General features: G+C 51.3%; 1 protein-coding gene across 2 annotated transcripts; it reads left to right on the top strand.

Annotated features, from left to right (window-relative positions):
• Nucleotides 1-8,671, top strand: EFNA3 (ephrin A3). Of its 2 annotated transcripts, XM_031436177.2 has the most exons (5): nt 1-150; nt 6,192-6,505; nt 6,996-7,061; nt 7,248-7,325; nt 7,542-8,671. In XM_031436177.2, exons 1-5 carry the CDS (start codon nt 23-25, stop codon nt 7,670-7,672), a joined length of 717 nt encoding a protein of 238 aa, XP_031292037.1. In that variant the 5' UTR covers nt 1-22; the 3' UTR covers nt 7,673-8,671. The 2 variants fall into 2 exon arrangements, with proteins under 2 accessions (XP_031292037.1, XP_031292038.1); XM_031436178.2 differs by lacking the exon at nt 7,248-7,325 and having other exon boundaries at nt 21-150.
• Nucleotides 8,672-26,069: the final 17,398 nt, after the last annotated feature.

The raw sequence follows: 26,069 nt of genomic DNA on the forward strand, positions 1-26,069 counted from the left end.
GGCGGCGGCGGCGGCTCCGGGGATGGCGGCGGCTCCTCTGCTGCTGCTGCTGCTGCTTGTGCCCGTGCCGCTGCTGCCGCTGCTGGCCCAGGGGCCCGGGGGGGCGCTGGGAAACCGGCATGCGGTGTACTGGAACAGCTCCAACCAGCAGTGAGTCGGGGACCCAGGGAGCCCGGGCGTCCCGCGTCAATGAGAAGGGGAGGCCCGGGAAGTCCTGGGGGAACCTGGGGTGGGAGTCCTGAGAGACCACAGCTAGGGGCTAGGAGGCGAGGGAGAGGGGGACACACTCTGTGGGGGTCTATGAAACTCGGGGAGGGGGGATGCCTGAAAGAGGTTAAGGTATAGTAACCAGGGCTTGGGCCGTGCGGAGGAGGCTTCTCGGGTACACCCCACCCAACCTTGGCTTCTCTCCACACTCGCCTCTGGAATAGCTCACCCTTCCCGATAGTCCCCTCATCTTCAACCCCTTCGGCCGGTCTGGGGTTTGGGAGTACCAGTGTGCTGGGAATAGGCCGCAGCACTTGGGGGGCCCAGGGATGACCTGTTTTCAGCTATGAGGGTTTCCAGGGGTTCTGTCTATGATTCTTGCTTTTAAAAGTGGGATTTAGAGCTGAGGCAAGGAGTCCGTCCGACCCAGCACCTCCTCAGAACGAAAGCGAATTGGTTGCCCTGATTGTATGGATAAGATCCACTGGGGTGAACTGGGGTTGGGTCGCCAAGTTAGGGGGCTTTGGAGGTGCTGCTTCGTTAGGATGGGAACATGGGGCACTGGCGAAAGGGAGGGAGGCAAGGAGATGTCGGCGTGTCACACACGCACACACACGCCCGGGCTGGGGACAGCGTGTGGCTCCAAGTGTGAGCAGGCGTGCGCGGCTGTCAGTGTGCGTGTGTCTGAGTGTGTGATTTGTGTGTCTGCGTCGGCGATCGTCTGGGGGTGGGAGCGGGCGACGGGTCGGGGAGGGGGCTGCGGTCACTGTCCGCGTGGTCGGCCCCGTCTCGGCTGGGGTGGCTGTCGGCGCCGCCGCGGTCTGGGCGGGTGTCAGGGCGGCCCTGTGGTTTCCCGGGGTGTGTGGCTCAGCGGCTGGGTGCCGGCTGCGGGTCCAGCTCCTCATTCTGCTCAGCCCTTGCTGCCCTTGTCTTCTCCTCTCCGCCAAGCCACCGTATATATCACCCTGGCCGCCTCCGTGTGTGTCTGTGCGTTGGGGGGATCCCTGGGGACACGGGGGTCACTGTCACACCTGCTCAGGCGGCAGCGGCGGCATTGCCCCTGGCTCCCCACTCCGGGGGGCGACTCAGGAGCAAATGGCGAGGCCCCAAGGGAGAGGACAGGGAGGGTCGGGCGGCCGCGACCCCCCAACCTCCTGGGGGAGGGGCTGCCGCTTGCTGCTCCGCTCTTTGTTGTTTGGGGCTCTGCGCCTCCCCCTCTCTGCCTCCTTGCGCCCGGAGTGTCAGACTGGGGGTGGGGATGAGCCAACGACGCCCCCTTCTCGCTTCCCATGGAAACCTCGGGGGTGGGGATATGGCCCCTCCTCCCCGGAGCGGGACTCAGAGAACTCCGGGGGGCGCTGGGGGCTGACTCTCCTGTTCTGTCTAGCTCATCCCCCTCCCAAAGACTCACACGTCCGCCCCCCGCCCCGCTAGAGTCTGGCGGGGAGTGGAGACCATGCAGGTGAGGGACCCTGGGTTTCCCACCATCAGGGCACCACCACGTTCTTAAGGGAAACCCGGAGCCCGGGGGATGCAGGAATAGCGGAGGATGGGGGAAGAGGGGATGTTGCAGATCGGGATCCCCTCCCCCGCATACACCTGGCCGCAGGTGAAAGTCCTGGGAAGGGGGTGGGGGAACCCGTGTTCCGAGAGCCTCCTTTCTGTCTTCCCTGCTCCCCCGCAGGTCTGGACCGGCAGAGATGAGAGGGGGCGCGTACCGGGCTGGGAGGCCGCCGCCGCCCCCGCCTCGCTTCCTCCGCCTTTGTTGCCGCTGCGCCCGGGCTCCCCGGCTCCCTCACTGCGGCAGCCGCGGCCCCATAAATCGTGAGAGCGACGTGCTCCGGAGCCGGGAGTGGAGAGGGCCAGGGAGCTGGGGGCGGGGCCGGGCCGAGCCACAGGCTCCCGCGCCCCCTCCCCCCGGTCACGTGAGCTGGGCTCCTAGCTCTTACCCCCCTCACGTGCCGAGGGTCTCTGTCCCTGGGGGTCACGTGGGGAGGGTCTTAAGACCCCACCTCCTGGGGTCACGTGGGTGGGTGCTGGTGGGACACGTGCAGTGGCCTCTTTGACCGACCTGGGGGCAGTGCCCTACACATCGACCATGATCTGGCCCCCTACCCTCCACTCACCCCCTCCTTTTGGTCCTCTGGAATAGGCGAGACTTGTTCCCAACCTGACCTAGAAACTAGGGATGGGGGACCTATGCTGGAGGAAAGCATGAGAATGTGAGGTCGAGGGATTCCCTGAGCCGGGATTAGAATTGCAGGGGGTAGGATAGGCCGATGGCCAAATACCTGCGCCCAGGCCTGTGCTTCATTTCTTTGCAGAACTGAGCAAGTGTGTTGGTATTCTCCCCTATCTCAAGAGGCCTCAGGAACATCTTTCTCTAGGCTGTCTGCCTGTCTCTTTATCTGTGAAATGTTTCTGTTGCTTATCTCTCATTCATACATTCACTCAACAAATATTTATCGAGGCTCTTCTACGTCCCTGTTGGTTTTTTTTCTCCCTGTCCCCGAATCTCTGCCTTGAACCCTTTCCCTGTCCCTAATATTCTCCTTTGCGTCTCTCGGTCTCCGTCTTTGCTGTCTGTGGGCCTCTCTGGAGCGGCCTCTACGATTCTCCCTTTCTCCAAATCTCTCTCCGTTCTCATTCTCTTCCCTCTCTCTCGATTCTGGATCCCCCTCTCCCGCTGTGTCTCACTCCTTTTCCCCTTTCAGTGAATCCGATCTCTGTTCATCTCCGCTCTCGGTGTGCGTCTCCCTCTCACTTGGTTTCTGTGTGTCTCGCTTTCGGCGGGTCTCTCGCTCTTCTCCGCCGCTGCAGATCAATAAACCTTCGCCGCCGCCGCCTCTGCCTCTGTCGCAGGGAGGAGGGGCGGGGATGTGGGGCGCGCTGATTCTCTCCCACCCGACGCCGGCCGGAGAAGCCCGGGGCCCAGTCCCCGGCTGGCAAGACCCAGTCCAGCTGCGCGCGGAGTCAGAGGGCGCCGGAGGGGTGCGGGGGTGTCAGCGTGCACACGCGGCCCCGCGAGCGTTCCCGCCACCCACCCACCCAGCCCAGGCGCGCGGACCCCACGCCGCGCACACGTGGTCCAGCCTCGCCTGCTGGAGCTAGCGGCGCGCGGCCACGGGGGCGCGCGCTAGAGGGGAGGAGAACCAGGGTCCGATGTCTTTATCCCTCCTCCACTTCCTTAGCTCTACATCCTGGCGTCTAGGGGTGGGGGCAGGGATTTAACAAGTTCAGGATCCCTTGGGATCCTTTCACTACTCCCTGGTCTTGTTAGACACCCTGTTTACATGCCCCTAATTGCCCCGGGGGGAGAGGTTTGCTCCTTCCCCGCTCCCCCGCCGCCCACCCAACCAGGCTCGAGCAGGTGGGGTACTCAAGGAGTGAAAGGCAGGGGTCGGAATGCGCACCGGGGCGGCAAGAGCCCGGAGAGATGAAATAATGGGATGAGGTGGGCATCCCCTCCAGGTGGGCAGTGTTGACACTCGCCTTTCTGCGAGAGAAGTGGGAGGCCAGTAGAGGATGAAGTGAGGAAGAATAGAGAACTATTCGAAGGGGCAGGCACAACCCAGTTCCCTGATCCCAGCCTGCCGCCTCCTCCCGCAGGGCGGGGGTTGGGCGTGTGTCTCTAGGTTAAGGAGGTGCGGCCCTGGAGGAGGGGCTCGCTGTGGAGCTAGGCCAGGGCCTAGCGGCACCACCCTCTTCACTGCCAAGGCTGGGAGGATGACAGATTCAGTTTAAGGGCCCAAGCCAAGCTGCCACCCCAGGTCTCCCAGGAGTTGTAGCTGGGGATTCCTAGCATCCAGCCCTTCTGCCCCCTGCCCACCAAATACCATCTGGGCACAGCCCTTCACAGGCAGTTATTTCTCCCAAATGCCTGGCTTGGAGGGGTGGCATTTCAGGGGCTGTTCCTGCCACCCAGGGATAAGTAAGTGGTGGCTTCTCTTCACTTGTGGTCACTCAGCAACCTTCCTATAAAGCTAGTCCCCTCCCTCCGTGTTGAGGAAACTAAGGTACCTGTAGGAATAGCTCTGGCTTTGGTTTACTCCCTGCTGGATCAGGGTGTGTTGCGGGGAAACTGGGCAATGCCCGAGAAAGGTGCTACTTCAGAGCAGGGCTGGAAACCTGGGTGAGGCTCAAGGACAGAGGCCCCACTGTGGCTGTGCAGCTACTCCAGGTCTGGCACCCTACCACCGGTGGCCCCCTCCTCAAAGCCTGTGGGGAGGAACAGTAGACTTTGGACTTGGGGATAGAGAGGCAAACCTTGGGTGGTGGCTGGGAGCCAGGCCTGGTCTAACCCGTTTTCCTGCTCCCAATGCCCTAGGCCAAGACTCCTGCCCACCTGAGTGCCAGGGCCAGGGAGGAGTCAGAGTGACCCATCACTCCCATGGGAACTGAGTGGGGCTGGTGGCATTCATGATGACTCAAAAAGGCTGTGCCCATTCTTACTGAAGTGCTGAAGCACCAGCTCTTACCTATGAGCCATTGTGCTATGCTTGGAAGGGAGTGTATGGGGGGGGGGGTACAGCCAAGGTACAAGCCAAGAGGAGGGACCCTCAAGACCCTACCCCATGCAGAGACCTCCAAGCTTGTTTCTCTAATGGGTCTAATTACTGTTTGTGGAACTGGGAGGTGCCTGGCAACATTGGGAGCCAGTCTCTCCCCTCAGGGAGTTCCCAGAGACCAGGGACCCCAGTGATTTGACATTTTGCCCAGCACCCTATGCCTTCCTGTGTTCACCACAGTCCTCTCTCTCTGCCAAGGTGTGTGCATTCCTATGCTAAGGAAATCAGGGGAAACTCTTGCCTACTTCTCTGAGTTTCTTTCTCCATTCAGATGTTTCCCCCATCCCCACACCACTCAGTACCACCATCAGGGACATTAAGACCAGCACTTTGATGGTAACTAGCAAGGCAAGTGGGGATTACAAGGGACCCTGCATCTGCTTTTCTGCCCATAGAAAGATCAGGGAAGTAAGAGACACAGCCATCTTGTCTGGGCACTATGCCCACCACTCTGCCCAGCATCATGAAGGGGGCATTGGTGCCCAGGTTGAGGAAGGAGGTGTATAGAGACGGAGTTTTGGCTGATTGGCATGACACTGTTTAGAGCCGTGGTGTTGAGTCCTTTAGTTCCCTGATCTCTTGTGTCACATTATTGGGGATCTAATTGTCGGTGGCCTCAGGGTGGAGGTCAGTGGGACTTAAGATACAGAGGCCAGTCATACTGTAGAGAGCATGTGCCAGTGTGTGTGTATGGGGGGGGGGGCAGGAGAGAGCTTGAGATTACTGGGGTCAACCAATACTGGCATGCACACATACCACCTAGCTTTACTATGTGTATGCCGCCTATGTGGGGGCGGTAGACATATTTGTGTGTGCGCCATAGAACTTATGCGTGTATATGCATGAAGCCTCCATACATGCGTATGTGAGGGCAGGTCCTGTCGGACTGGCCTCGGGGGTGGACTGCCAGCAGCAGGAAAGCATGCTGGGAGAGGCGATGGAGGGTGTGCATCCCTCCGAAGGGATTCCTCCCACTTTCACCCTTCCCTTCCCTTCCTTCTATCCCTCCTCCCGTCTAGTGAATTATGGTGGGTGGACGGAGGAAATCCGGGCCTGGGTCTAGGAGTCGCAGGGGCCCGCGCCGTTTCTGTGGTAACCAAAGCATACGTTCCCTTCTTCCCTCCACCCTTCTCCCCCGCCTCTTTTCCTTTGGAGGCCGGCTGGGCTTCCCTGCGCCTTTGCTACCCTCTGGTGGCCACCGGGAGAAGGGCAGAACAAGGAGTGGGCCGGGAAGGGTAGTGCGGGGACTGGCGGCACTAGGGCCCTGGGGACAGAGACAGGGACTGAGAAGAGAGGAAGCTCAGAAGAAAAAGCCGGGAGGCTCCTAAGACCCTGGGGAAGGTCTGCGGAGCGGTGAGGTGGAAAGCGGCCTGGCTTTGGGTTTTTTTCTCTCTGACCCGCTTCCTTTCCCCACAGCCTGCGGCGAGAGGGCTACACGGTGCAGGTGAATGTGAACGATTATCTGGATATTTACTGCCCGCACTACAACAGCTCAGGGGTGGGCCCCGGGGCGGGGCCAGGGCCCGGAGGCGGGGCGGAGCAGTACGTACTGTATATGGTGAGCCGGGCGGGCTACCGCACCTGCAACGCCAGCCAAGGCTTCAAGCGCTGGGAGTGCAACCGACCGCACGCCCCCCACAGCCCCATCAAGTTCTCGGAGAAGTTCCAGCGCTACAGCGCCTTTTCTCTGGGCTACGAGTTCCATGCGGGCCACGAGTACTACTACATCTGTGAGTGTCGGGCGGCGGGCGGGGGCGGGGCCTAAGAGAGTCGTAGTGTTGGCCAGGGGGTGGAGTCCCGAGGGGCCGGGGGCGGTCCAACGCGGCAGGCACAAGGTCTCCGTCAGTAGGAGTGATAGGAGTGATACCTCGGGATGAGGCGTGGGTCCTGCGGCCTTCGGGGTTCTAGCTCAGACAGGGTCATGAGGTTAGGGAAGGAGTTTAGTGACAATCTGAAGTTTGGGTCGCCAGAGTCACTTTCTGTGAGGGACATTCCAGGGGGCGGGATCTCAGGGGTCATTGTTTCTTGAGGGGAGGGACCCAAGAGGTTTCTAAGGCAGACGGCGGAGCCACCACAACCAATGTCCAAAGGGTGGAGGAAGTTCTGAAGGACACTACCCAAGAGGGGCAGTTTGGAGGGGGAGAGAAGGAGAGTTTCTGAGCGAGGAGGGCATGGGGTGTAAATCTGGAGAAAGGGACTCAGGCCCAGTCTCCTCTCCAGCCACGCCCACCCACAACCTGCACTGGAAGTGTCTGAGGATGAAGGTGTTCGTCTGCTGCGCCTCCAGTGAGTATAATCGGCTCCCAGCTGCGACCCCATCCTCAGCTCCCCTGCTTTGGGGCTCCCCTGGCTTCCTGGGGGTGGGGGCGGAGAGCACAGGCGAGGGGGACTCGCTCCCCAGCTGTAGCAGAGGGAGGGATCCTGGCCCTGACTCTTCCCCTCCTCTCTCCCCACCCGCACCCCACCCCGCAGCATCGCACTCCGGGGAGAAGCCGGTCCCCACTCTCCCCCAGTTCACCATGGGCCCTAATGTGAAGATCAACGTGCTGGGTGAGTCTGCGCAGCGCCCTCTGGTGGCCACTGCTGGAACCGCAGCCCCCTCCCCGGTGCCTGCTCACCTTGCATGTCTTTCCCCCGGGGGCACCGATCCTCCCCACCCCGTGGTCACGTCCCCACCTCCACTGCTGCTGCCGCTGCCGCTGCCGCGTGCCCCCACCCCGGCGCGCAGCCCAACCCTCACCAGTCTGCCTATTAATCTCTCCACAGAAGACTTTGAGGGAGAGAACCCCCAGGTGCCCAAGCTTGAGAAGAGCATCAGCGGGACCAGCCCCAAGCGGGAACACCTGCCCCTGGCGGTGGGCATCGCCTTCTTCCTTATGACACTCTTGGCCTCCTAGCTCTGCCCCTTCCCTTAACAGGGAGAGATGGGGCGAGGCTGGGACAGAGCTGGGAGCCTTTGGCCTCTCCAAGGGAAGCCTAGTCGTGGGCTCTAGACCCCTCCTCCGATGGCTTGAAGTGGGGTCTGCACCATGCATCTGTGCCCGCCCCTTCTGCCCCCTCCCCCTCGTAGGGCACTGCAGTGGACCGGGTGCAGGGACAGCCACGGGTCCCAGGTGGCCTTGTGGCTCTGGTAATGTTTGGTACCAAACCGGGGGGCCATAAAGGGTAGTGCTCAGGACTGCCTGCCCCCTGGTACCTTTCTCTGACCCCTGGTGCCCTCCTCCTTTGTCCCCCCAGAGAGACAGGTGTGCCCCAGAGAGAGCAAATCGAAGCATGGGAGACACCCTCATCACTCTCTTCCAGGGGCAGAACATGGGGAGGGGACTAGATGGGCGAGGGGGTGGCACCGTCCGCTGCCCCCTTCCCCTGTTTACAGCAATAAGCACGTCCTCCTCCCCCCACTCCCACTCCCAGGATTGTGGTTTGGATTGAATCCAAGTTTACAAGTTAGACACCCCTTGGGGGGTGGGCAGTGGACAAGGGTGACAAGGGGTGGGCATTGGGGTGCCAGGCAGGCATGTACAGACTCTATATCTCTATATATAATGTACAGACGGACAGAGTCCCTCCCCCTCGTTAACCTCCTGACCTTCCTTGACTTCCCCTTCCAGCTTCAGACCCCTTCCCCACCAGGCTAGGCCCCCCCACTGGGGGACCCCCTGGCCCCTTTTGTCTTCTGTGAAGACAGGACCTATGCAACGCACAGACACTTTTGGAGACCGTGAGACAACAACGTCCCCTCCCCTCCAGCCCTGAGCCAGGACTCAACTCCCAAGACCCTGCCCTGCCCATCCTCTGTGGTCCCCACCCATCCTCCTGGGCCTTTTTCAAGTGCTTTGGCTGTGACTTTCATACTCTGCTCTTAGTCTAAAAAAATAAACTGGAGATAAAAATAACTGAGTGTGTGTGATTTCCAGGGTCCATCACCTTTCTGTACACTGCTTAAATAAACCCCACAGGTCACAGGGCCTGGGGAAGGGAGGGGACTCTGGGGCCAAAGGGTCAACTGAACACCTTGTTCTGTAGCTCATCTCCTCTAAGGAGGCAGCTCTGTGTGGAAGGAGAAACAGGAGTTTCTAAGCTGGGCCTGGATGACTTTGGTCAACCTCTTAGAGCCTCAAGTATCTCATCAGGAAGTTTGGGTTCTAATATATCTTTCACAGGGCTGGTGTCAAGATTAAATGGCAGAGGGAGTATAAGGCTCAGTCAGTGATGGTTTTCTCCTTTTCTTCCCATTCGATTCTGTAACCAGAGGTTTTTGACTGGGGTCTGTGGATTTCAGGGGGGCTGTGAACCTAGATAGGAAAAAATATATATATATCTTTATTTTTACTCTCCTGTAACTGAAATTTAACATCCTCTTATGTACTTGGGCAATGAGCCGCAATAGTTTTAAGAGTGCCTGTGACTTTGTAACTAACAGAAATCACAGATGTGTTCAGATTGCGTTATAGTTTTTGAAGATATCTCAAAATATAATTTACTCTCATCACTCCTTTGAAATAACCGTAGTTGTTAGATCTTGTTTCTAATGTGTTAATAAAGAAGCATATATATTACTATACCCCAAAAATGTAAATGTTTTGATGACTGTGTTTCAATATAATTGGTTTTCTTTATAATCCTTTGTAATTTTTTTTTTCATTTAAAACATTGTGGCCAAAAGGCTGAGAGTTTGCTGGTGCTGGGGCCACACATAATACAGCACCCTGCATCCGTCAGGAGAGTGGGGGACAGAAGGCAAAAGACGGGACAGTGACGAAGCAGGCAAAGGCCTCTTCTCAGGAGCCATAGCCCCACCCAGGCTGGGTGAGGTCAGGGTTATACAGGTGGGCACCTTGGGGGTAGGGGGAGGATACCAATAGGGGCTAAAAATCTATCCAGGCTTCACTTGCCCATCCAAGTGCCCTGGCCCAGGGAGGGAGGGCCTTTTTCCTCATTGCCAAGCTGTGTACTCTTAGGACTCCATCCCAACCGAGTTCTCTAATCGGCACTGTGTGGACAGGCTGGGTCCTGGGTGAGTGCCCCTCCTGTGTGCCCGTGGCTCTTGCCAGCTGCCTTGTGAATCTCTGGGTGGTAGGCACTGTGTCTTCTCTCCCTCTGTATTAAGAAAATATGGGAACTGGAATTTCAGTTGGACCCTGGAGAGGGTAGGTTTCCCGCTGGCAGAACAGGGAGGAGTCGGGGTGGGAGGGCAGGTCCTGGCCCTGTCTGAGGGCCCTAGTCTGAGGCTCCCTACCTGGAGACAAGACTTGAAAATGTCGGCTCATTCATCCAATCTTTCATGGCTTCCAACGACATTTATTGAGCACCTGCTGAGTGCCAGGCTCTACCTTGGGTACTGGGGATACAAGAAACCATGTAGCCTCAGATAAGCTCATAATTTAACATACGTGAAGAGGAAACAGTAAGTAACGTACACACATATGACAATATAACCGGGTGTAACGTGGTTCAATGCCAGGAGGCTGTGGGAACAAGGAGAAAAAAGCACACTCTTGCCTGGGAACACAGGAGGAGGCACACATAGCTGGTGCCCTACTGGGCAGTCTCGAGGGCCTTGAAGGCTGAAGAGTGTGGGTCTGTCCCTTAAAGGAGCCTTGGCAGTGGACACAGACTGCAGGCTTCCTCAAATCCCAGGGCTACCTGGGGCAGGGCTTGACCAGCTAGGAAGGGGAGGGCCTACTGGGTCCAAAAATCCAAGAATAGGAACACTGCAAAAGGGCCAGGCAGTTGGGAGCAAGAACTAGACCAAACCAGCTTCCATTTAATGAGTGCCTACTACGTGCCAGGCTCCATGCCCAGTGCTTTATGTGCACTGTGAGCATCGTGCCCTTGGAAGACTTACTATCCCAATAGCACAGATGGGAAAACTTGATGGTCTAAGAGGCTATGTCCCTTGACCAGGGCCACACAGCCTGGTAAGGCTGGCATTCAAAGCGTGTCTCACTGGCACCATGCTCTGACCATTGGAACCTGCACCACCACCTGGAACTCCTTCCCACAAATCCTGATTGCCTCCTCTCAGCCCCCTCCACCAAAGTCAGAGTTTTTGGAAAAAGACATCAAAGGACCTCAGTTCTGGATTGGAGGAACCAATCTGAACCCCACACTGTACACCTGGAAAATCGAGGCTCCAAGAGAGTAGGTGACGCCTACAGTCATTCAGATGTTCGTGGCAGAGCCAGGACTGGAACTCAGGTGTCCTGAGAATTGGACACCGGTCTTTGAAACATCTTAAACTGCCATAAACAGGGATTAAGGAGGAAGCACCACTCCCTCAAAGATCCCTTTTCGTCTCCCCTGAGGCCAGGGCTTCAGGACTTGCTGGGATCTCCCCTCACGCAAAGCTCTAGATTCCCAGGTGTAATAGGGAGTGCCGTAAGCAGTCAGCATTTGGATGCACAGATGCCATGACCCTGAGCCTGCCTGGCTCAAGGCCTCTGTCTTGTGGCAGCAAGGTCTGCACAGCCTAGGGTGTCCTGGCCAAGGCAGAGGTGAGGTGACTCCAGCAGAGGGGCCCGGGGGCAAAGGCTGGAGGTGCGAATGAGGGCAGGGGCTGGCAGGAGGAAGGAAGGGGGCCTGAGGTCCAGACTCAATGCCTGCTGATGGGTAGCATGTGGCAGGGGACGAGAGCACAGAACAAAATAGAATAGCTTTGGATATGGGACTGAGCAAGCTATTGGGTGAGGGGGATGAGGGTGACAAGACAACAGTAGGGCAAGGGAAAGCGAGGCTAAGCCACCTCGTTCCTGCTGCCGCACCCCAGCACCTGCGGCCCCTCTAGAAGCTGCTGGTGGCCACCCATGGCACCCTGCAGGGATATTCTGCTAGTGTACTGTCCCCACCCCAAAGCATAGAGCCCTGAGGCCAAGGAAGTTCAGTTCAGGGAAGTTCAATGCCAGCTCCAGACTGGCAAAGCCAGCTCCGGATGGCAGCATGCCCACCCCGAGCAGGGTTCTCTTCCTCCTGTTGTCTCGTTCTGGCCACCTCCACAAGGGCTTCAAGAGGGGTCATATCCACACGTGCTGGGATTCCCAGAGGGCCCACACAGGACACCCCAGGACATAGCTGGACAGAGACTCTCACACGGCCCCTCCCCTGGGTCAAAAACAGCAGCCACAACAAACAATCCAGCACAGATTCTGGCTGGGGGAGTGAGGTTCAGAGCCAGCCACGTCCTCCCCTTCTGGATATGAGGTTGTCCTAGCCTTGCTGTGGGGAAGGAGGAGGAGGAAGGCTGTCCGCAGTCCCAGCTGAGTATGAAGCCTTGTCCCCTGGGTTGAGGGCTGGGCCTTGAGGGATTGGGGGCTGGCTGCATCAGAGGATGCTTTGGGCTCAGCCTATTTTCCAGCCTGGGGCAGAGTGGAGATGTCCCAGCCCATCCTCCATCTCAGAAATTCTCTGACCCCCTTACCTCCTTCTCTCCCTCCCTTCATTCTAGATGCTATGGGGTTGCGAGTGGTCCAGCTCAGAGCTACACAGCCCTAAAGCCTTACACTGTCTCCGTCGCCCTCCTCGCTCTGCCCAGCTGGCAAACCCAGGGGCACGGGCTGGATGTGGTGGTGACACAGGTTGGGAGGGGACAGGGATTGGAATGGAGAGACATGAGCTAGGACCAGGAGGTATGGACGTGAATGGGGATTTGGATCCACACAAGTGTGGATGAAGGACCTGAGCTAGGTAAGGGGGAGGGCCAGCACGAGGGACACAGGCAGGAAGGGGTGGGGACACACAGGCTGGGTAGCTCAGCCCCTGGACTACTAAGTGTGATGCTGACACTCAGGGAATAGCCCAGATGGGCTGGGGCCAGGCCAGCTAGAAACACTTTGGGCCCAGAGCAGGAAGAGCAGCTTCAGGCAGAACCCAGTGATGCTGGCCTGAGATCTGAGCCCTGGGAGGTCTGGCCTCAGGCTTGAACAGAGGTTGGCGGAACAGCCTCTCCTCCAGGGGGTCAGCGTCATACTCTTGGCTTTCACCAGTCTGGCCAGGGGGTAATTAAGGGCTGTCACCAAGCTGGCTACGAAGGGTGGACAAACCGGCCTGGGGACCTAAACAGAGCTCAGTTCAAGTGGCCTGGGGTCCTCCAACCTGCCCTTGAGAGGCTGGTGTTGGCCAGGGGATTCTCCAGCCTCACGTTCACGCTCACATACAATTTTGCACACTTCAGTTCACACCCAGTCATATAACCTCACAACCTTGCGACCCCACACAGTCAATCAAACTCCCTGCCTGGAGAGGGGTCTTGGGGGGAGGAAAACCCTGAAGGGGCCTCAGAAAGGAAGGCAGGGGCTTTGTTTACGCAGCTGAAGTAGAAGGGGCCTCCCTGGGCGGGGGGAGCAGCCCAGGCACCGTAGGCCCACTGGCCACCCCTGCCCCGCCCCCACCCCGAGGGCAGGCCCCTGACACACGCTCCTCCACCACTTCCACACACCTTCAGACGTGTGTGCTCAACACACTTCAAAGCCACAGCCCCTCCCTTCTCAGATATCAGGCAACACAGGAACGTCACACTAACACATACAAACGAGAGCCCACCCACAGGTGGAGGGTCTCACAGGCACTGGAGCCACACTTGCATCCAAGGTCACAAAGGGTGACAGACTTGAGGGCTAGCATCCCACAGATGATAGTCACCAACACAGACCACGCTGACAGTCCCAACTAAATAAGCTGTTTCGTGCCAGGAAGGGCAGCAGCCGAACCAACCGGACAAAGTCTGGAGTCCAGGAAAGTCAAGCAGAGGGAAGGCGTCAGGTGTGGGGTGTGGGGTGTGGGGAGAGCAGTGCCACATTCACACCCTCTGGAATGTACAGGTCATGTCAACGGCCACACAGGACACAAAAACAACCCGAGGGCCCTCAGGATGTGCCCAGACGTACTCTCAGACACAGGGCAAGGCAGGCGCTTCTCACCCAGTCCATATGTATACCGAAACACGAGTCCACACCTGCGTTAGACTCAGGTGCCCACTGCAATTCCTCCCAGGGGCCTGAGCAACTCTCCCACCCCCGCCACATGCTGGTCTAGGAGGAGACCCTTCTCTGCACACCACAGACAGGCTTGCACACACACACACCAGACCATGAGTCTAGGAAAGGGACCTGGGGAGAGACCAACAGAGCCTGCCCAGCTCTGTGTGGGGCCAGGTCCCGGCAACCACCTCCCTGGACACAAGCACAGACCCCACCCCCAGACCCAACCTGGGCGTGGAGGGTGATCCTGGCACCCCTCTGCGTCCTGAGGCCTGTCACTTGGGTGCTCTTCCAGGCCCAACAGGACCTGGTCTGACAGTGGGAAAAGTGGACCCCTATTAAGGGCTCACAACAGGCCTCGGGAGCATTCTTGAGGGCTAAGCGCTCCCCAGGCCCCGGGCTAAGCCCCAGGTGTACAAACGAGCGTAGAGACCCGTTTGGCGGGGCCTGTGGGCAGGGCTGTCAGGGAAAGTTTTGGAGAGATGAGAGGCTTGAGGGCTGGGTGGCGGATTGCCAGCTAGCGTGTGGGAGTTGGCTGGCGGATGAGGAGGGAAGACGGCCCGGCAGAGGGGGCGGCTGCCCAAAAGGGCAGAGGCTGTTATGTTTATGTTTCAGAGCATAAGCAGTCACAAAAACATTCACACTCACAGCATAGCACACCCTTTTCACACAGTGCGCCTTTGTGCGCGCGCGCACACACCCTCCTCGGGCATGAGTCTGAGGTCCCATTCCTTCCCGGGACAACCCAAGGGCGCCATTCCCACTGTGTCTGTGTGCATGGCGCCCCCTAGAGGTCCCCTCACAAGTCTGCGCCCGGGCTGAGGGGCGGCGCGCCGTGGGCGCCCACCGGGAGCACCCACAGCGAGGGGGCCTCTTGTCCTGGGACAGGTGGCTGGGCAGCTGGGAGCATCTGAGCAGCCCGGGAGCCTCCAGGGGCTGGGGAGAGCGGGGAAGCTAGGGAGATTGTGGCCGCCCGGGGTCTCAGAAGCGGCTGGTTCTCTTTTCAGCCAAAAGCACTTAAGCAGGGTCTTGAGTTAAAAATAGGCTGGATTTACTGCCAGAAGGTGGCAGGAGAGGAAGTTCTTTTCTGACAGTACTTATTCCGTCTCAAACACCTGGAGGCTCTGGGGCATCCCTCTGGCCTGAGGGACCCAACCCCAGCGCTCAGTCTGCGGAGCCAGCAGCTGACAGGCCCCCGTGGATGCCTGTGATCGTGACTCCATTTTATCTCCTTTATTATCTTATTAAGCTATACTTTAAAACGTTTTTTTTTTCGTGGTTCCTCTAGGATTACAGAACGCATCTTTAATTTATCACAGTCTATCTTCTGCAAGTAATTTGTCCCACTTTACTGATAGTAAGTACCTTACTCTTAGTTCCCACCTCCCAGCCTCCGTGCTACTGTTTTCTTGCATTTCTACCTATCCCATAAACCCCACACACATTGTTATTTTTGTTTTAATCCCTCCACGATCAATGAAAGAGAATACTAAAATAAGAAAGTAGTCTTTTATGTCTACCTGTATATTTACCATCTCCAATGCTCTTCATTCCTTTGTGTAGATGGAAATTTCCATCTGGTACCATTTTTCTTCTACTTGAAGGACTTTTGAATTTTTCCTGCAGTGCAGGTCTGCTGGTGATGAATTCTTTCAGCTTTTGAATGTCTGAAAGCATCTTTATATCATCTTCAGTTTAGACAGGTATCGCTACTGAATTCTAGGCTGACAGCTCTCATCTCTTAGTACTTTAGAGCCATTGCTCTACTATTTTCAGGCTTGCATTGTTTCTGATGAGAAGTCTGCTTCTCTTTTTCCTCTTTACAGGATGTGTTTTTTGCTCTGACTGCTCTTAAGATTTTTCTCTACATCACTGGTGTTCAGCAGTGGTTAAGGCATCTTATCATGTGCCTTTATATTTCTTCTGCTTAGGGTTCGTTGAGTTTCTTGAATATATGGGTTTCTAGTTTTCATCAAAATTACAGTCTTTTGGCCATTATTTCTTCAAATATTATTGGCATTCCTCTCCCCAGCTTTCTAGTTCTCCAGACCGGTATATACGCTGTTTGATATTATTCTAGAGCTCACTGACTACTACTGCTTCCTCTCCTCCTCCTTCTTCTTGTGTCTCTTTCCTCTCTGTGCTTCATTTTGGCTACTTTACATTGCTGAGTCTTCAAGTTCATCAAGCTTTTTTTCTGCAGCGCCTAATCTGCTTTTGATTCCATTCAGTATACTTCTTTTAACTCAGACATTGTCATTTTCATCTCTAGAAGTTCAACTGATGTCTTATATCTTTCACATCTATCCTTACCATGTTCATGCATCTCTTTATCTTCCTGAACATATGGAATATATTTAATAATAGCTATTTTAAATCCTTTGACTACTAATTCTATCATCTGTGTCATTTCTGGATCTGTTTTGATTGGTTGTTTTTTCTTCTCATTTTTGGTCATATTCCCCCACTTCTTTGCATGTGTGGTAATCATCCACTGGATGCCAGACATTGTGAATTTTATGTTGTTTGGTACTGGATTTTTTTTTTAATTGTTTTGAATATTTTTGAGCCTTGTTCAGGGACACAATTAAGTTACTTGGAAACAGACTGATCTACTTGCTTTTAAGTGCCATTTGGCAAGAACAAAACAGCCTTCCATTTAGGGCTAATTTGGTCTGGCCACTAAGGCAATGCTCTTCTGAGGACTCTACGTAATGCCCACATATCAGCCAGTGTTTATTCAAAACACAGAAACCACGTAATTTGAACAGAGAAGGTTTAATGTAAATAATTATTAACCGTAACAAGAGATTGGCTAGTAAGAAGTAAGCAGAGCTCTAGAGGCATGTAGGAAGAGCAGATATCAGGAGAACCACTACTTCTGGGGCTGAGACAGAGCTCCCAAGGACAAGCCCTCCCCCAGCTGCATCTGAGAAGCTGCGTGTACTACAGAAACCTGTGGAGAGAGCACACCAGAATGCAGAAGGAAAAGTTCTTCCTCCTGCAATGGCTCTCCAGCATCCTCTGTTGACAAAGCTTAACATCATGTCCACTGGCAAAGGAAAAATATTTAGTGGTGATCCTATCAAATCACTGTTGTGCACCAGGAACTAACATAGTGTAGGTCAATAGACTTCAAAAACAAACAAACTTACTGAAAAAAAGATCAGATCTGTGGTTACCAGAGGTGGGCATGGGGGAAGGGGGAATTGGATGAAGGTGGGCAAAAGTCACAAACTGCCGGTTACAGGATAAATAAGCACTAGGGATATAATATACAGCACGACTAATATGATTAACACCACTGTATGTTATATATGAAAGTTTAGTTAGAGAGTAAATCTTAAGAGGCCTCATCACAAAAAAAAAATCTTTTTCTTTTAGTTTGTAAATATATGAGATGATGGATGTTCATTAACTTATTGTAGTCATCTTTTCATGATGTATGTAAGTTGATTAATATGCTGTACACCTTAAACTTATACTGTGCTATATGTCAATTATAGTTCAATAAAACTAGAAGAAAAAGGAACTTTAAAAAATGAAAAATATTTAAAGGGCTCATCTCCATTGTCACAGAGCAGGCAATGAAGGATCAGTTTAGAGCTGAGAGGCAATAAATTAATAACTAGCATAGAATAACTGTTAGGAGGTCTTCCCGCTCTGCCTGGGGGGCTGTAACCAAGCAGGACCCCATGGGGCCTTCCCAGGACAGGCCTCCCCATATCCTCCACCTGCCTCTCCTTTGTAGAAAAACTTTAGCCTCCTAGGCCTTCTCCAAGTTCCAAAGAATACATTTAATCAGAGAGGTGAGGAAATACAGAAACAAAGGAAAACAGGCAAGCAGGACAAAATTATAATAGTTTAGCCATTAAAAAATGTTTAAAACTTTTAGTTCCTCCTCAAGGGTTACAGATAATATTCTGAGCCATACCCTTTGAGCCGTTTTGCAGATACTAAAATCCCTTGTATGCTGACCACAAGAACGTAGACTCCAGACCAGCTGGAACCAGGAGGTTAATGATGTTGACTCCAGATTACCTTACAACCAACCAATCAGAAGAATGTCCACGAGCTGATCACGCATCCCACAACCCTTCTCTCTCACCATGTCTTTAAAAATCTTTCTCTGAAAGCCATCTGGGTGTTCAGATCATTTAAGCACTAGCTGCCTGGACTCCTTACTTGGTGCCTTGCAATAAAGGCTGCACCTCCTTCACCACAACTCAATATCAATAGATTGGCTTTACTACGCTTGGGCAAGCAGACCCAAGTTTGCTTTGGTAACAGGAATACAAAGTATTCCTGACCCTGTCTGAGCTCTGAGGATTGCCTCCCTTCCTGTGATTCTTCCACTACACATACACCCTACTCAGCACACAACTAAAGACTTGAAGGGGGTGCTCTGCAGATCTCCAGAATTCTCTCTCTGAGCAGCTCTCTCCTCTTCAATACCCTGCGCTCTGCAGTGCCCAGCTTGGCCTCCCCAGACTCCTAGCTCCCTGTCCGCACTCTGGGGGATCTCCACTCTCTGCCTGGGGGTCCCTCTCTAAGCCCTATCCTGGAAATTCTCTTCGGCGGTAATCTTGGGACATCTTAGAGGTCACTTAGTTTGCTTCCTCTCTCTGGCTGTCCTGGACTGTTATCTAGTATCTGAATGTCATGGTTTCATACAGTCTTTCGGTTTTTTTAGCTGTCTAATGCAGGAGGCTAGAGGATGGTCTCCATTACTCCATCATGGACAGAATCAGAATCACTACTGGCCTATGATTTTGGAAGAGACTTTCCTTTGTTCAATTTTTAAAAAGACTTTATTGGGAGGGGGAGGGTATAGCTCAGTGGTAGAGCGTGTGCTTAGCATGCACAAGGTTCTGGGTTCAATCGCCAGTACCTTCATTTTTAATTAATTAATTAATTTTAAAAAAGATCTTGTTGGATCGTCGTTAGTCTTTTCTTTTTTTTTTTTTTTTAATATTTTTGTTTTGGTTTTTTGGGGAGAGGTAACTAGGTTTGTTTATTTATTTTTTAATGGAGATACTAGGGATTGAACCCAGGACCTTGTGCATGCTAAGCCCTCACTCTACCACTGAGCTATTCCCTCCCCCTTCCCTCCAGTCTTTTGACCCTTTCTGGCTGCAATAACTAGCATAAAAACTCCTGTGTATCACATTCCATTATATCCCTTTACTGAGGAAGGGGACGCTTTATATTGTAGTGTATACACCACTCCTTTTAATTATATGTAATTAATTTTGTTTTATCACAGGAATGCATTGTACAGTTTAAAAAGTCAATTAGGACTAAATAGCTTTGATGACAAACAGTAGCCCCTGCCACATCCCTCCCCAACTCCCAATCCCGTTCCCCCAAGCAACCACCCTCAAACCTTTTACTTGCTTCTTCTGATATTTACCTTCATATTTCTAAACAATCTGATTTAGCTGGCACTGCTGTTTGTTCTTGCTTTCTTTTCTTTTCTTTCTTTAAATTTTAGGCTTTATCTATGACTTCCTCTCTTGGAAGGTGAGGATTTAGTTCTCCCTGTCCCAGCCCTCAGTGCACAAACACCCACACGTTGCTTCTACCTTCCCAACAAGGTTAAATCCAACTTTTCAGTTAATTCGATACTTAGCATTTAGATGGTTATAAAACTATAACAATTATTCACAACTGAGCCATGTAATAGACTATGATCCATTCTATTTCTTCAAAAACTTTTTATTTTCTTTGTAGTTAATAATTATCTGAAAAGACCAACAACCCAACAGAGAAATGGCCCAAGAAGATGAACATTTCACAGAAAAGAAATGCAAATGGCTCTTAAATTTTTTAAAAGATGCTCAATCTCACACATAAGATAAATGAAAATTAGAACTACATTGAGATAGCATTTCTCATTTATCAGCTTGGCAAAAATCCAAAAGTTTACAACACAGTCTGTTGATGAGGCTTCAGGGAACAAGCATTTTCATTTATTGCCAGTGGGACAGCAAACCAGTGCAACTCACATGGGGCGGGATTTGAAGATATCAAGCAAAATTATAAATGCATTTACCCTTTAACCCAGCAATCCCACTTCTGGGAAATTTGTCCTGCAGCTATATCTGCACACATTTGAAACAATGAATGTATACAGTTATTCATTGTGGCATTCATTTACAACAGTAAAGTGTTGGGAAAAAAACCAAGTGTCTTTCTATAGAGAGCTGGTCCCATAAACTACTGTACATCCACACAATGGAACACTAAGCCACTCGACAAAAGAATGAGGAGGCTCTCCATGGAAAGATCTCCAGAAAACAATGGAAAGTGAAAACAGCAAACTGTAGAACAATTTATACAGAACATAAGAAAAATTAGATCATATTTTCATATGAACTCATGCCTTATTTAAAAAACACTAGAACATAATGATGTGAATATAATTTTCACTACTGAACTGTACGCTTAAAAATGAATATGATGGTAAATTCTGTTATGTGTTTTTTAACCACAATTTAAAAAAAATCATTGGAAGTGTCTGTAAGAAACTAACAAAATATAGTTGCCTATGTCAGAGTAGACAGGGCACATGGAGTCAGTTATTTGGCTTTTTACATCATTTTGATTTTTCAACTATGTGAAGATACTACCTACTCAAAAATGAATTTAAATTTAAAATATTGCCTGGACTACTTTATTTTTGTTTTCTTTTTCTGATTACTAATTTATCCCTAAACTCGCTGATCAATCCTTCCTCTCAATGTAGTCAAACTCCTCAACGAGCTTGGCAGTGCCCTTTTTCTTGGAGACATTCACCCCTTTGCTCCAACCTGGGTTGGTTGGTCTTCGGTTGGGCAGCACAGCTGCCACCTTGGAGCTTCCCTTCCTCAGCCGTCTGGGAATTCCCTTCCCCTTTTTCCTGTGTTAGAGCCCTGTTTCCTGGATCCCATGTCCCATTCTTTCTGTGCTTACTTCTCATTCATGCGTATATTTCCAAGAACTTCCTGAGAAACAGTGCCTGGGAAAGAAATGTTCTGTGCCATCAGTGACAGAAGTGCTCTTTATCCTAACTAAACCCAACCTCAGCTGCTAGTTTGGCTGGGGTAGAATTTTAGGTTGGAAAACGTTTCCCCTCAGGATTTCAAAGTCACCTACTTTCTTCAGGTCTCTTACCTTCTACTGTTGCTACTGCAAAATCTAAGACTAAAGTAATTTCTGATAAAAATGCAAATCTTTATTGCTTTAATTTTAAAATTTCAGTTCTGGAGGGGGCAGAGGATATAACTCAGTGGGAGAGTGCATGCTTAACATACACGAAGTCCTGGGTTCAATCCTTAGTACCTCCTTTAAAAAACAAATAAATGAATAAATCTAATTACTCCCCCCACCCCCACCCCAAAAAAGGACATCTAGAGGCTTTCTCATCTTTTCTAAATGCTGACTTTTTCTCTGGGACCATTCTCTGGGACTCTTTCCAGAAAAGAGTCCTCTAATCTTATTCCTGGGAGTGCAACCCTAGCTTTCAGGAAGCAGGTAGAGAAGGGGCCAAGGGTTTCCCCACTCAGCACGCAGATTAGTTTTATCCATATGCTCCTTTTATCTATTTTGCTTGGTGTTCCTGAGGCTAGATTATTTTTTTCAAATCCTACTACATTCTCAGCATTGTTCTCCCCAGTAGGGAACAGAGTCCTTATCCCAGGAAAGCTTACAATCTACTGGGAAGAAATACTAAATAAACAGAAAAAAATATTTATTTATCTAGTTAATTCATTAATATATAAAATATATTTTAAATAGATAAATATATATGTACATAAATGTCAGTTAGTGACAAATGCTATGAGGAACAATAAGGCAAAATAAAAGGATGAAGAGGAACAGAAGCATGTGCGCATGACCTTGCTTGTGTGAGCTCATGCACACTAGAGTCATCAGAAAAGACTTCTCAATGGAGGCAACACATGAATGAGCTAAGCGTATATCTTGGGGCAAAGTTTTCCAGCCTGACATTCAACGTGCAAAAATAGTTGGGGAGGTCAAAGAGCATCAAGGACGTCAGTGTGGCTGGACAATGGTGAGTAAGGAGAAAAATTATTTGAGATAAGGTGGGGGAGGGAGCCAGGGGCCAGATAAGGAAGGGCATGGAAGACCTCAGTAAGCACCTGGATCCCATTGTTTGACTGGGAGCCACTGGAGGTTTTGCCATGGGAGCCCAGATAAAATTTAACATTTAAAAGGATCTCTTGGCTGTTGTGTAAACAGTAGGATTATAGGTGTGAGAGTGGAAGCTGGGAGAATGGAAGGGAGGCTATTGCCTAGTTCCAGGTGAGAGGTGATGGTGGCTCAGCCCAAGTGGTAGAGGTGGAGGTGGTAAGCTGGGGTCAAATTCAGGATGTATGGGAAGGCAGCCCTGACAAGATTTGATGAGGGTTGGATGACGGCTGAGAGAAAGGACAGTCAAGGATGACTTCTGTTTTGCTTTGCTTTGCTTTGCTTTCTTTTTGGCAATTAGGTAGTGCCATTTTTCTGCGGTGGGAGACACGGGGGGAGGAACAGCTTGCAGGCGGAAGTCAAGAGTGCACTTTGGCCATCCCAAGAGCGTGAGATGCCAGTTAGGCTTCCTGGTGGAGATGTTGTGTAAGCGGTAGATCTGTTGTGAGTGTGAAGATTAGGGCAGATGCAGGTTTAGACGGAAACCTGTGAGTCCTCAGCTTATAGATGGTGTTTATTTACAGCAGGGAGCCTGATGAGATCTCTTAGGAAGTTCATGTGCTCAGGGGGATTCCTACGGGGTGGGCTTTGCAGGAGGGTAGTTGCTTAACCTCTGTGGATGCAGGAAAGACCTGGGGGCCTAACTGCCCTAGGCCCCCTTTCCTAATCCCATCTCCATTTCTAGCACTGGACCAGATCCTGCCTTGAGAGATGCCTTACTCTTCTGAAATTCCTTGGCAAGAGTCCACTCAGCAGGCACCCACCTTAGAGCTTCTTCCTCTATCAAAACAGTTCCCACTCCCCCATCTGCTGCCCATCTTCCAAAATGTGTTAAACCTCACATCCTTAGGGGAGTTATACTATTGTTATGTAATGATTCACAGTCATTTTAGTGTGGTTTTAGGAAATAGACCTGTGTATTAACCCCTCATATTTCTTCAAGTCTTTTGGTGGGGGCCGGGGCAGGTAATTAAGTTTACTTACTTATTTATTTTTTTTTTAGAGGAGGTACTGGGGATTGAACCCAGGACCCTGTGCATGCTAAGTCTGTGCTTTGCCTCTTGAGCTATACCGACCCACCATATTTCTTCTGCTAGTCTTTTGAAGAACAGGTTTTGAGTTTGACCATCACCACGGAAAAAGCTCAGGATTCAAAGTCAGACAGACCTAAGTTCATGTCCCAGCTCCACCATTTACAGGTTTGCAAGCCTGGAAAGGCTTTTAACTCCCCCCACCCCCACCCCTCAGCCGCAACCCCATGCTGGGATGGAGATAATACTCTTTGGTTATCATGAGGAGAGGCTGGTTCCTTCACTCTCCCCAAACCCTCATAAAACCAACTCCCCAGAACACATATAAATTAGAATGGGAATATAAATGGACAAACGGGGGATGAGAAGAAAGAAGCAGCCAGCCTATCATGGGTGGAGATCTCCCCCACCTACCCCCACCCCAGCTCAGGTATATTCACAGCTATAACCATGTTCATCAGTCGCTTCTTTCTATCCTGGGAACTAAATGTCCTTGACCATGATGCATTTTTGTAACTTTGAAGCACCAGCAAGGAAGTAACATTAATATGATAATTGAGGTCCAAACAACAGAAGGAGCTGCATTTCCATTTGGTGATCAGAAACATATCTACCCTTCACCCCAACTCCCAGATCCTCTGCATCTGGGCGGAGACGCCCATGGAGATTAAATATCAAAAATGGCTGCTCAGTTATGCGAGACATCCTTTCCAAAAAGAAGCTTCCTTTCAGTTGATTCTCAAGCTTAAACCAAAAAAAAAAACCCAACCCAGAGGAGTATGGATGGCCTCAGTCCTGGCCAGCCACAGCTCTCCGTCACATGCCGCATGTATGCTGTGCATCCCACACCATGTTCTACTGCAGGTGGTGTCAGAGAGGACTCTGCTCAAGGATGAGTTTCATAGGACTTCAAGGAGCAATTCCAGAGTTACACACACACTAAGACAAACAGCACTTTAGAAATTTCTAGAGGTTTAGAAAAATCTTGCACTTGTCTGGAAATTCATGTCTTTGCCATAATGTTGTTTAGGACTCAGGAAACAGATCACAACCCATGATTGGTCCCCAAATCAATTCTGATACTGGGGCTGCTCCTTGGGAACATCGTTCTCCATAACAACAACGGTGGGCAGCTGCCGCTGTGGGCCGGGCACTGGCAGAGACCTAAGGAGCAGCAGTATGGGTTTGGATCCAGTCCTGCACCCTTGGGCCTGAAGCACGATGCCACTATGCACCCACTGAGTGGTGTGGATGCTCTGCAGGCCTCTCTGAGGGCACTAATTCCAGCCACGTAGGGGTACTGTGATGGCAGGTTGTGTAATCCTGTCTGCCTTGTACATCATAGATGCACAACAAGTGGTCACTGTTATTATTAATAATAAGTAATAATAAGTAAAAGTGGTGCTGATTCTTGGATGTCAAGCAGGTGTCAAAGTCACGAAGGGACAGAAGAGTTCAGAGGGTGGAGCTTACTAGGTTGACCCAGGAGGCTTCCTGAAGGAAGATGGAAATTGACATAGTGTTGTCAGATAAACAACAGAACTGCCAGCTGAACTGGAATTTCAGATAAACAATGGGTACTTTTTGTAGTATAAATATGCCCCAAATATTGCATAGGATATACTTACACTATAATAGTCTTTATGGTTTATCTGAAATTCAGATTTAGCTGGGCATGACCCATTTTTATTTGCTAAATCTGGTAAACCTAATCTGAAAGAAAGGATAGCATAGATGGGCTGGGAGAAGAGAATGGGGGACACGCCCCCACCCTGACGCATGTGCGCTTACATCTGTCAGGCACTGCACCGGGCAATTTACAAGAGTATCTGAAACCCTTGTAAGATATTTATTATTCCTTGCATTCTGCAGATGAGGGAACTGAGACATAAGACCACTGCTAGTTAGTATTTAAACCTCCCGTCTGCCTGGCTCTTAAGCACCTGTCTCTTCCCAAGCACCACATCCTCCCAGGGGCAGCCAGGAAGCAAAGGAAAAGAGCGTGAATATCCACCTTCCTGAGAGAGCCCACCACAGGCATCTGTTCCAGCTCTGTTCCAAGACAGCCTCATTACTGAACACCAAGGATCCTTCATTTTTTGTTTTTTGTAATTTCTTTTTGCAAGCTGAATACACCAGTTAGCCTTATAGATTGCCACTCCCTTGAACATTTCCACTTAACCAGGCTGCATTTGGGGTGCCTTTAAATTATTCATCTGAATCAAGTGTTTTTTCCCTGCTCAGTTTTGAGTTCCACGATATCCATCCCAGAAACCACCACAGGGAATAGTGCCCAGTTGCCAGAGTGTCACCATCCTACATCAGTCAGATGCCAGGAAATTTCATAATAAAGACAAATTTACCACAGATCATCTTGCCCCCCACTCCAAAAGCTATCAGCAAACAAAGGATTTCCTAACAAGATGGATATTATGTATTAGAACTACAATAACATAATACCACATTTTCTTCAAATGACATTTTGAATTCCATCAATTCTAAATCCAATGCAATTACATCAACACGCTAAATGAGGCAAGGTTCAAAGAGTATGAAATAAAAATATCCTAAAGTGTGATGGCTTTTACCAAATTAGGTCTGTGCCAGTTCAGGGTCTTTATTTTCCTTAAAGTAATCCTCTTAAAAAAAAACAACAAAAAAAACACACGCAGTTGAATTCAGTAAACACTGACCGAGAGCTCACTCTGGGCACAGAGCTGCAGGGAAGACATCGGCAGCCAAGACACAGTTCTGGTCCTCAAAGGATGTGTGACGGGGAACGGACACATATTCAGCTACATTTCAGAAAGGAAGGAACAAAGTAAACATTGTAAAAGACAAAATGTCATGGGGGCCCAGCAGAGGGAGTGATTAATTCGCACTGTGGGGAGGTGGTACTGAGCCAGCTGGGAAGGATGACTAGGATTTTGACAGCTGGTGAAGGCATCCAGGCAGAGGGAACAGCTTAAGCAAAGGTAGAAGGCCGTGATGTGCGGGAGGACTTCTCATCATCATCTAATTGATCACAACTTGTGTTGCGACATGCTAATTATTGTATGTTGTCAAATATTATCACACCTACTTGCTTCAGAAGT

The sequence above is a fragment of the Camelus dromedarius genome, chromosome 23, assembly GCF_036321535.1.
Source record: "Camelus dromedarius isolate mCamDro1 chromosome 23, mCamDro1.pat, whole genome shotgun sequence".
NCBI lineage: Eukaryota > Metazoa > Chordata > Mammalia > Artiodactyla > Camelidae > Camelus > Camelus dromedarius.

Coding starts and splice junctions, on each gene's coding strand:
- EFNA3 (XM_031436177.2), top strand. CDS start 23: ATGGCGGCGGCTCCTCTGCTGCTGCTGCTGCTGCTTGTGCCCGTGCCG. Junction 7,062..7,247: donor GTTCGTCTGCTGCGCCTCCA/GTGAGTATAATC, acceptor CCCACCCCGCAG/CATCGCACTCCGGGGAGAAG. Junction 7,326..7,541: donor TGTGAAGATCAACGTGCTGG/GTGAGTCTGCGC, acceptor ATCTCTCCACAG/AAGACTTTGAGGGAGAGAAC.